Source organism: Delphinus delphis, chromosome 15 (assembly GCF_949987515.2).
Source record: "Delphinus delphis chromosome 15, mDelDel1.2, whole genome shotgun sequence".
NCBI classification, from domain to species: Eukaryota; Metazoa; Chordata; class Mammalia; order Artiodactyla; family Delphinidae; genus Delphinus; species Delphinus delphis.
This window is the reverse complement of record NC_082697.1, coordinates 6,192,039-6,202,381: the sequence shown is the minus strand read 5'-3', so window position 1 is coordinate 6,202,381 and position 10,343 is coordinate 6,192,039. Positions and strand designations below refer to the sequence as shown.

General features: G+C 41.7%; 1 protein-coding gene across 2 annotated transcripts in view; it reads left to right on the top strand.

Annotated features, from left to right (window-relative positions):
- Nucleotides 1–921: 921 nt before the first annotated feature.
- RTF2 (replication termination factor 2) overlaps nt 922–10,343 on the top strand; it is a 40,307-nt gene continuing 30,885 nt past the window's right edge. For both annotated transcript variants that reach the window (XM_060033377.1, XM_060033376.1), the window contains exons 1-4: nt 922–1,042; nt 4,750–4,844; nt 5,687–5,780; nt 7,514–7,653. In XM_060033377.1, coding sequence (XP_059889360.1) covers nt 974–1,042; nt 4,750–4,844; nt 5,687–5,780; nt 7,514–7,653 — 398 coding nt within the window. In that variant the 5' untranslated portion in view covers nt 922–973. The remainder of the gene's footprint in view (nt 1,043–4,749; nt 4,845–5,686; nt 5,781–7,513; nt 7,654–10,343) is intronic.

The following is a 10,343-nucleotide window of genomic DNA, read 5'->3' as shown; positions in this document are numbered from 1 at the left end:
CCAAGTGGGGAATATTTTCTGTTTTTTATGTTTCACTTTGGTCAACGTGGTAACATCCATTCATAAATGGTCGGCTTTACTCGCAGTGGATAAGCTTTCCCCTAATATTTGTAATAATTAAAGGAACAAATGGAGAGATGGTCAAGAGCATGAAAGCAGACAATCATGGATTTTAACAGGGGTTTTGCAAGGGATTTGTGTTCTCATTATAGGTATGATACAGCCTGTCTCTTGGAAACATCAGTGTACGTTTTATAACTATACCTGAGTCTGTTAATTATACCTCCTTTATCCTTTAATTTATTTTTAATTTTTTTATATACCTGCGTTTTAATAAGTAAAATATTTTTGCCTGGGCTTCAGTCTGCTGTGAATGAAATGTATACATGTACAGACTGTGTGCACTATTTCATATGTATAAAATATACATGGCAGTATCAGAAAGTTTCAGGCCTTAGAGAATCTTACTCCCCCATAATCTCATATAATATCACTTCAAAGGATTTGTTATGAGTGCTTAGGTCACAACTGATGCTCACTAAAAAGATACGTTCTCTTTTTGAACACATGAACGTTAACTGAAATAACAGTTCCATCCATATTCATCACTAATTGCACGAATAAAATGCAGCCCTTCCCTCCACGAGCTCCCCAGCCTACGGATGTCTGCCCAGAGTCAGACAGGCTGGGGCCCGACGGGCTGCCGCGAGGGAGTGGAAGAACGCTCCGCACCCTGCTTGGCACTCGAGGCCCATTCAACACTTTGCAGCAGCTCCCGCCGTGGGGCCACGCCCAGCGCCCAGCGATGTTCTCCATGGCAACCAGGGCGGGGCAAAAGCCCCACCCCACCCCGCCGCGTTGCGACGGGCGTTTTGCGTCACTGCGGCGCGCCGGAAGTGACTGCTACAGTCGCTAGGCAGCCCGGAAGTTGCGGCTGTAGGGGTTTACTTTGGACTCTGACTCCCGGCTTGCGATGGGTTGCGACGGGGGAACAATCCCCAAGAGGCATGAACTGGTGAAGGGGCCGAAGAAGGTTGAGAAGGTCAGTGACATGGGTCCAGTGGGGCCCGGGGGTAGTGGGGCACACGGACGCCCCCAGGGGGCGAAAGGAGGTGGGAGGGGGAGCCAGCGGGTTTCCACACGCAACTGTGCTCATTTATCCCTTTCAGAGAACTCAAGATTAACCACAGTATTAATAACGGGCCTCTATTGAGTGCGTGCTATTGCTATTCACCCGGCAGTGCGCATAATATGGGGTATCTCATGTAATTCTCAAAACAGCTCTGCGGGTACATACTGTCAGAAGACATGCAAATTGAGGCTCAGGAGGAGAAAGTTGTAAAGCTAGTAAGTGGCAGAACCAGGATTTGAAGTCTGTCTGCTGCTAGTAACAGTGATACAAAAGGCTGCTGTTTGTTGAGTTTTGTACACACTAACTTCGTTTTCTCAGTGAAGTCTTCTCAAACCGTTACCTATGAGATCAGGTCCTCCTCTTTTTTTTTTTTTTTCTCTGCTGCGCTGCGAGGTATGTGGGATTTTAGTTCCCCGACCAGGGATCGAACCCGTGCCCCCTGCAGTGGAAGCGCGGAGCCCTAAGCACTAGACCGCGGGGGAAGTCCCCAGGTCCTCCTCTTTAAAACTATCTGACAACCATGTAGACTGCTTTCAGGTTGGTTAATGTTGATCTCAGAGGATGGTAAGCTCCTGGTGGCAGAGCCTGCACCTTTTACCCCCTCTACAACTAGCACAGCTCCTGGTGCAGTAGATGTAGTGGATAAATGAATGAGTGAATAATCCCTAATGCTCACCAGTAATTGAGCAAATTATGTATTATAATTTCCATGCTACTAACAGGGAAATTGAGTCAGTAGCGTGACCAAGATCATGCAACTGGTAGGTAATGAAGCCAGGATTCACATCCAGTTATTCAGGATTTCAAAATTAGCACTAGTAATTACTTTTTAATAATAGAAGGTGTGTAAAGTACCTAATACAAGTGGCTGGCACATTGTGGATGGTCCATATGAGTCTCCATTCAGCAGCCAGAGAAGTCTTTTTTAAAGATAAACTCCACATATCAACTGTATTTAAACCACTCCAGTGGTTTCCCATTGTATTCAGAAAAAGAATCCCACAAGACCCTGTGTGGTCAGACAGGGTCTGATGTAATTACCTCATCTTCTGCCCTTCTCCAGCCCTTTCATTCTGTTCCAGCTACACAGGCCTTGTTCCTCAACCTGGAGTATAATTTCCTCAACCTGATATGTTCTTCACTGAGATAGTCATATCATTTGGGTTTTGTTTTTTTTTTTAACATCAATCAGTTCTTTACTCAAATGTTATCTCAGTCCACTGTAGCCAAAATACATCTCACTTCTGATCACTCTATCCTGTTCTGCTGCTTTATTTTTCTTTCTTTAAATAAAAATTATTTATTTATTTATTTTGGCTGCGCCGGGTCTTAGTTGCAGCATGTGGACTCTTAGTTGCGGCATGCATGCGGGATCTAGTTCCCTGACCAGGGATCGAACCCGGGCCCCCTGTGTGGGGAGCGTGGAGTCTTACCCACTGGACCACCAGGGAAGTCCCTACTTTTCTTTATAATGATTATCACTATATTTGTTCTTGTCTCTTTCCTATATGGACAGGGTCCTTGTATGTTTTATTTCTGTGACTCCTGTGATGTGTCTGCCACACAGTAGACACCCAACAAATATGTGGAATTTGAGAGTGAATGAACACCCAGGAGGATGGAGCGTACCCTCTAATCATACCAACATGTGCAGACATAAATGCTGGGTAGTTACCACTTGTGTGCGAGAGCTTTTACCCAAAGAGTATTCAGCTCAGTTTTGTTAACTTGTGCCCAGAGCTGAAGAAGTAGCTTAATGAAAGGCTTGGCAAAGAATAGGTGTCAGAAGGGGATAGAAAAGAAAAAGGGTGATCTGAAACAACTAGAGTGCCCAGGCAGGATGGAGTTTTATTATCCTTATTCACTCAACAAATACTTATTAAGTGCTTACCGTATACACCATTCTAGGCCCTGAGGATGCAGCAGGAAACAGAGTCCAGCCCTTGTAGAGCTTACATTTTCAAATAGGTAAATAATAACATTTGTTGATCACTCATGTGGTATGTTGGGTCTGGCCCAAAACATTACTCAAATTTGATACCTTGCCCTGAAAAGAGTGACCCTAGAATAAATGTTTTCAGAAGTTTTGGGGGGACCAATTTTTAAATTCCTGGGCAAGGAGTAATCTGGAAAGTAGATCCTAAACTTGCTGAACATGGCTTTTTATTTTTTTTAATTGATTTTTTGTTAGCTGCGTTGGGTCTTTGTTGCTGCGCGCAGGCTTTCTCTAGTTGCAGTGAGCGGTGAGCAGGGGCTACTCTTTGTTGCGGTGCACGGGCTTCTCATTCCGGTGGCTTCTCTAGTTGCGGAGCACGGGCTCTAAGCGTGGGCTTCAGTAGTTGTGGCTCGCGTGCTCTAGAGCGCAGGCTCAGTAGTTGTGGTGCACGGGCCTAGTTGCCCCGTGGCACGTGGGATCTTCCTGGACCAGGGATCGAACCTGTGTCTCCTGCATTGGCAGGCAGATTCTTAACGATTGTGCCACCAGTGAAGTCCCCTGCCTGGCTTTTTATCCTAGCTCCTTGGTCTGCTTGTGTGTTTGTGACCTTGACATGTAACTTAACTTCTTGGTATGTCAGTTTCCTCAACTACAAAGGTAAAAATCCTAACTCAGAAGGTTTTATGAGGGCTAAAAGACAAGTCACTGAAACTGCTTAGCACAGTGCCTGGCACACAGTAAACACTTAAGTAGTTGTTCCTGCAAAAATTAAATTTAAGGGAATTTAAAATTTTTTCTTCCTGTTTTCTTTCAAATGTGCCATCCTGTTACATTATTCAGGTTTGACATTTTAGGAAGAGGAAAGAGTGGGACATGGAATATTAAATAGGAGAAAATATCATTTGAGGGCTCGGGAAGGTCTCAGATCTGGATCTTTATACTGTGGATAATGGCTTGATATGCCACATAGTGAGCAGTTGGCAAAAAACACTTCTGTTAAATTGCTGATTTTATAAAGAATTATACAGTCTGTGCTGAACTGTTTTTTTAAAAAAATGCCTATCTTCTCAATTCTTTTTCCTTAAATTCTGCTACAACTTTGGAGCCTTTCCCATTGTTAGGAATTAACCTGTACTGCTTGTTTTTTCTGTATGGCCTTCCTAACTTACTGTTAAGATATAGATATTAATATGTAACTAGCATAAGCAATATAATGACTTGATGTGAACTGTTTCTTTGTACATGTCATGTATAGAGAGGCCTTTATTTGACGTAGTGTCGGTTACTTGTGACTTTTTAAATCCCAACTTCGTGTGTCACTATCTTTGATTTAAAACACAAAAATCGTGGGACTTCCCTGGTGGTGCAGTGGTTAAGACTCCGCGCTCCCAATGCAGGGATCCTGGGTTCAATCCCTGGTCAAGGAACTAGATGCCACATGCTTGCCACAGCTAAGGGTTCGCATGCTGCAACTAAGGAGCCCTCGAGCCACGACTAAGGAGCTGGTGAGCCACAACTAAAACCCGGCGCAACCAAATAAATAAATAAATAAATATTTTAAAAACAAACAAAAAAATTGTCACAGTGTGGTATTACTGAATAAGCCTTTATATGTGGAACTGTGGACCATGTGTCTTTCAGAGGTGAAAATTAATTGACAAGATTTTTTTTCTTTTCTCAGGTTGACAAGAATGCTGAGTTAGTGGCCCAGTGGAACTATTGTACTCTAAGTCAAGAAATATTAAGACGACCAATAGTTGCCTGTGAACTTGGCAGGTGTGGTTCCTTTACTTAATGGAGACGAGTTTTTATTAAATGATCTTAAAAAGAATTTTAATGTATAAATGCTGTTCTTGATTCATCAAATGTGAATGATCTCCAGCAAATTTGTGAAGCCTGGGTTATCATTCCCTGTCTCAGAACATACTTCTGCACTTTTCTATTCCGTTTGGTTTATTTAATCCATGGGTTGAAAACTCAGGGGCCATTAGGAGTTAAGTTATAAAGATAAATGCATGAAGGACCCATGTGGGGTCAGTAGGGAATGGTGAGGACTGGGGAAAACTGGAGAGTTCACATTCCTGTCTAAAAGGTAGCTGCAGGAATTCCCTGGTGCTCCAGTGGTTAGGACTGACTCAACGCTCTCACTGCCAAGGGCCCAGGTTCAGTCCCTGGTTGGAGAACTAAGATCCCACAAGCTGTGCTGCACGGCCGACAAAAAAGGCAAATTAAGGGTAGCTGCTATTCAGTTCCAGCCTGTTGTTACAGTTCAAGATTGTAGACTGATTCCAGAACATATGGTTGTTTTTTTTTTCTTTTTTTCAGGGAAAGTTGAAAATGTGTACTTTTATATTAAACTTCCCAATTTAAAAAAAGCCTTGTTCAGGTCACATTCAGTCCTCAGACTGCCAGTTTGTAGCCCTTTATTTAAACTAGTTTCTTTCTTTGTATGCTTTGGAAATGGTTGATACAGGATTAAATTTACTTTTTTTTTTAGGAGTGCAGGGCATTTCTATTATCAGACGTAAATGACTTTGGATTGTACTCAATTTAGTCTCCTTCCTTTGGGTGAAGGTTGATTATTGCCAGAATGTTTTGACTGATCTTTATTGTTGCAGACTTTACAACAAAGATGCCATCATTGAGTTTTTATTGGACAAGTCTTCTGAAAAGGCTCTTGGGAAGGCAGCCTCTCACATTAAAAGCATTAAGGTAAGACAGGTGATTCTGAAGTGCTCCGGCGCTTTCAGTGGTTAGGGTTTATTTTATAGAATTCATGTAAATTTTAGACTGAACTTGGAAATTTGGAATTCCAGTCCCGCCCAGCCACCTAATAAAGGTGTGATTTGGGGCAAGTCACTTGAAGTCCAAACCAGAAGTCCTCACACCCGTACTTCCTGGATTATAAATCTGTTGTGAGTTCATATGTGGGAAAGAACTTCAAAACTGTAGTATACAAGTTTCAAAACTTCGAAACTTGTATATTGTGCTATATAGGTTTGGGGGGGCATTATTTTTATAGTTAAAACTCAGCCACTCGAATTTTGGTTTGGAAGACACTTTTATAGAATTAGAGATTTTTATAGGTGGATAACTATTCAATCATAGTGGTTATCTCCTGCTGATTAGAGGTTCTGAAAGTTCTTTCATAAAAGTGGAAAAACAAGCTTTTTAGTAAAGGAAGTTTGTTGAGAGGACAGAATCTTTCAAATCTGGTCAGTGGGAGAAAAATCAAAGTAGTGAAGAATTTGAGAACCACCAAGCTTGACAGGTGAAAACACTCGCTGTGTATGACAAGTTGAGGCCTCATGGCTCGTCAGTGGGGCGCTTAAACTAGGTCCAGAGCCCCTGACTCCCAGGCTAAGGCTTTGAGTTTTTTCCTCCTTCTGTTTCTTTTTAAAATTTTTTTATTATTATAATAGGCTTTTTGTTTGAGTTCTCGGGGTAATTACAGAATATGTTTATTTCAGAAAAATTAGTGATTCTGAGATGTAGCTGTTGGTAGTGCTGTAGAGGTAACCATGCTGACTGTTGCCATTGTTTCCTTGGGAAGAGAATTCATTTCTCAAAAACCCATAGTAGCATAATTATCTTATCTCAAAAATGCGATTATCACTGAAATTAACTTATACAAGTCTATACTTAAAACGCAATATATAACGTATGTGGCTGAAATTTTTTAATGCAAAATTTTTTTTTCCAAGAAATCACAACTGTAAAGACAAAAGGATTCACATAAAACAATGCAAAGGTTATTATTACTGCAGTTAATAGTCCACAGACACTCTGAGCAGAGAACTTGATGAACACACAAGCAGGAAGCCGACCCCGTGTGTGGTGGCTTTCCTTTCAAGGTGCTCAGCTGCTCTCTGGAGTGTTGAAATTAAATGGTGCGGTTAAATATGAAGAAATGCTTCAAATGCTAAAGTGGGGCTGTTAAGTCACTCCTTGTAAAACTGAATTTTGAAAACCGGAACAGCTGGATCTTGGAGTGTGACAGTAATCTCCGGCTAATATTCTGCCTTGGACTCATTAGACCATGGCCTCACAGATTTTACCGTCTATTTATCTGTTAAATAAACGTGGCTGGTCAGTAATATGAACAGCCTCAGTGAGGCTTCATCAGCCAGGGAAGAAAGTGTTCCTTTCTGGATGAAACTAATACAAAGCTTTCTTCTCTTAGTGGGGTAAATTTTCATGTCTGAAGTTACTTTGCCTTATATAGCAAAATGCTTGTAAAATAGAAATTAATTATTTGCTAGACAGTGCATTTAAAAAATTTTGTTTTCTATCACAACTTATGGTTTAATTTTATATCCATGTTAATTGATGTTAAAGGAAAGTAGAAAAAGAGGTTTGGATGGGAAGGGACTAGAATAATAATTAAGGCCAAAGATGATCCATTTGTCAAAGGAACTCTTAAAATATTCATGTTTTTTTCACAGAATGTGACAGAACTGAGGCTTTCTGATAACCCCGCCTGGGAAGGAGATAAAGGAAACACTAAAGGTGACAAACACGATGACCTCCAGCGGGCACGTTTCATCTGCCCTGTTGTGGGCTTGGAGATGAATGGCCGACACAGGTCAGTAATGGGCGTGGGCAGATGCTGTGGAGTCTGGGTGAGTAATCCCAGTGCTGTTAGGATCTGTGCCGAAGCTTAATAATCACACGGATTTCTTTAAGGTGCCTTTTGGTTTGGGTGGCGCACAAGGCATGTTCATTCCCTACCAGCCACGTGTAACGTGGCCTCTTTGTTGTGTGCGGCTTTCTGTTCTTGAGGTCAGGAGAACCTAAAGTAAAGAGGGAGTTGAAAAATCTGTCTTGTGACACTTACGAGACTTGAGTTGAGTTCTTTGGTCTTCTCCTATGGGAAAGAAAGTAAAGGACAGATATTTCCCATCAAACAAATCCCATTTCCTTAACAATTGCTTAAAACTCTGCAGTGGAAAACGGTCTTACAGAACGTGTGGTTGATCGGTCAGTGAAAGGCCCGGTTGATGATGATAACTTGCTTTGAATTTGTAGCTAACAGATCCTCTGGCTAGAGCACCAGAAATCTTAAGCTTGAGATTTCTATTGCAAATGTAAGTAAGTAAGTATATTTCCCCCTTAAAAAAATACGAGTGTCGAGTGGATTAGTAGGTGCCTTTTTATAGGATGTCTCACTTTGCCAAAGCTTTAAACTTCTTTCCCACCATTTAGAAATATCTTTAATAGCTGGTAGTCCAGACTAAATTTCACAAGAGGAATATTCTGGGGAATGAGATTCATGTACCTAACCTTGTCCTACGTGTGTGTGTGTGTGTGTGTGTGTGTGTGTGTGTGTGTGTGTACACATTATTTTGAGGTGGAAGTCATAACATTCACAATCTTTTTAAAGGGTATGTTTCAGTGGCGTTTAGTACATTCTCAGTGTTGTGCAACCATCACCTCCATCTAGTTCCGGAACATTTTCAGCACCCCAAAGTAAAAACCCCCTACCCATTAAGCAGTCCCTCCCCATGCCCCCTCCCCCCAGCCCCTAGCAGCAAACAATCTGCTTTCTGTCCAGTGGATTTACCTATTCTGAATATTTCATATAAAATAGAATCACACAATATGTGACCTTTTGTATCTGGCTTCCCACTTCTTTTTAAGAAAACCATGGTTCACCCCCAAAAGAGGAACTTAGCAGAAACAGACTCAACTCTGGCGTCTTGAGCAGGGGTTACCTGTAGCCTGTTGCTCCAGTTGTGGCTTCCCCCAGTTTTTCCCTTTCATTTGCTGGTTAATCTCTTCTCCTTTTTCTCTTCTCGGTTAATTGAGCTTTGCCTGTTTTGGCTTTGCCCTCTTCCTGTTAATAGGGCCTCCACACTCAAAAATTGATTTGGGGGTTAGTTTGTATATTTAATAACGTTTGTATAATAAAGATTTAAGTGTATAGAAAAATAGAAATAGGTTATTGGTATAATAAAAACATTTAGCCTTTGTTTAAAGAAAAACCAGTTCCTAAGTCACTAATACTTAGTAAGCATTCATAAAGCAGGGTTTTTTTTAAGTCCTAAACAACATTTAATGAATATTAGTACAATGTTATTAATTTGGTTTTCATTAGAGCAATCTGCATCTGCTATAATCCCTAGGATTAAAAGTTTCTATGGAGAAATTAGAGAAAGTTTCTATGGTGAAAAGTTTGGAGAAAGTTTCTATGGTGGTATTTTTTAGAGGAACATAAGAAGTAAATGTGAGGGGCTTCCCTGGTGGTTCAGTGGCTAAGACTCCACGCTCCCGATGCAGGGGGCCCGGGTTTGATCCCTGGTCGGGGAACTAGATCCCACATGCTGCAACTAAGACCCAGCACAGCCAAATAAAAAAATAAATAAAGAAGTAAATTAAAAAGAAGTAAATTGTGAAAGTGCTTTTTGCACCTTTGCCCCATCCTAGCCTCCAGTGACAGCACTGTTAGCTGTTCGGTGTCTAACGCCCCCTACAGACCTCTGCAACCCCAACACACAACACACTTCCCTGCACCTCTGCAAGAGAGACACAAATAGACATGTATGCTTCCCACCGGCATGGAATCATATTACACATATTTTGTAACCTTATTTTTTTCTACTTCTCTGTCTAATTTAAACATTTTCTTGGCCATACATACAGATTTCCTTATTCTTTTTTTAATTTATTTGGTTGCATCGGGTCTTAGTTGTGGCAGGCGGGCTCCTTAGTTGCAACTCGCCGGCTCCTTAGTTGTGGCAGACAGGGTCCTCAGTTGCGGCTCGCGGGCTCCCCAGCTGTGACACACGAACTCCTACTTGCAGCATCATGTGGGATCCAATTCCCGGACCAGGGATCGAACCCAGGGCCCCTGCCGTGGGAGTATGGAGTCTTAACCACTGTGCCACCAGGGAAGTCCCACCTTATTCTTTTTAATAGCTGTGTAAGAGTTCATATTTATTTAACTAGTCCTCTGTTGATAGGCATTAGGTGGCTTCCTCTTCTTCCTTGCTGTACTACACAACTTCATAAATACATACTTGTGCATGTGCACACTTGTGGGCATGTTTCTGTAGGAGAAAGTCTGCAGAGTGATGCTTTACCTGATACTACTGCCAATTGTCCTGAAATGTTGTAGCCACCCAGCAACACGTGCCTGTTTCCTCAGACAGTTTCCAACTGGATACCTTCAGACTCTTTCATTATTTCCTGATAGGTAAAACACTGTATGTCCTTGTTTGAAATGCATTTCTGTAATTAAAAGTAGGGGTTAAGCATCTCTTGTGTGTTTTGGCC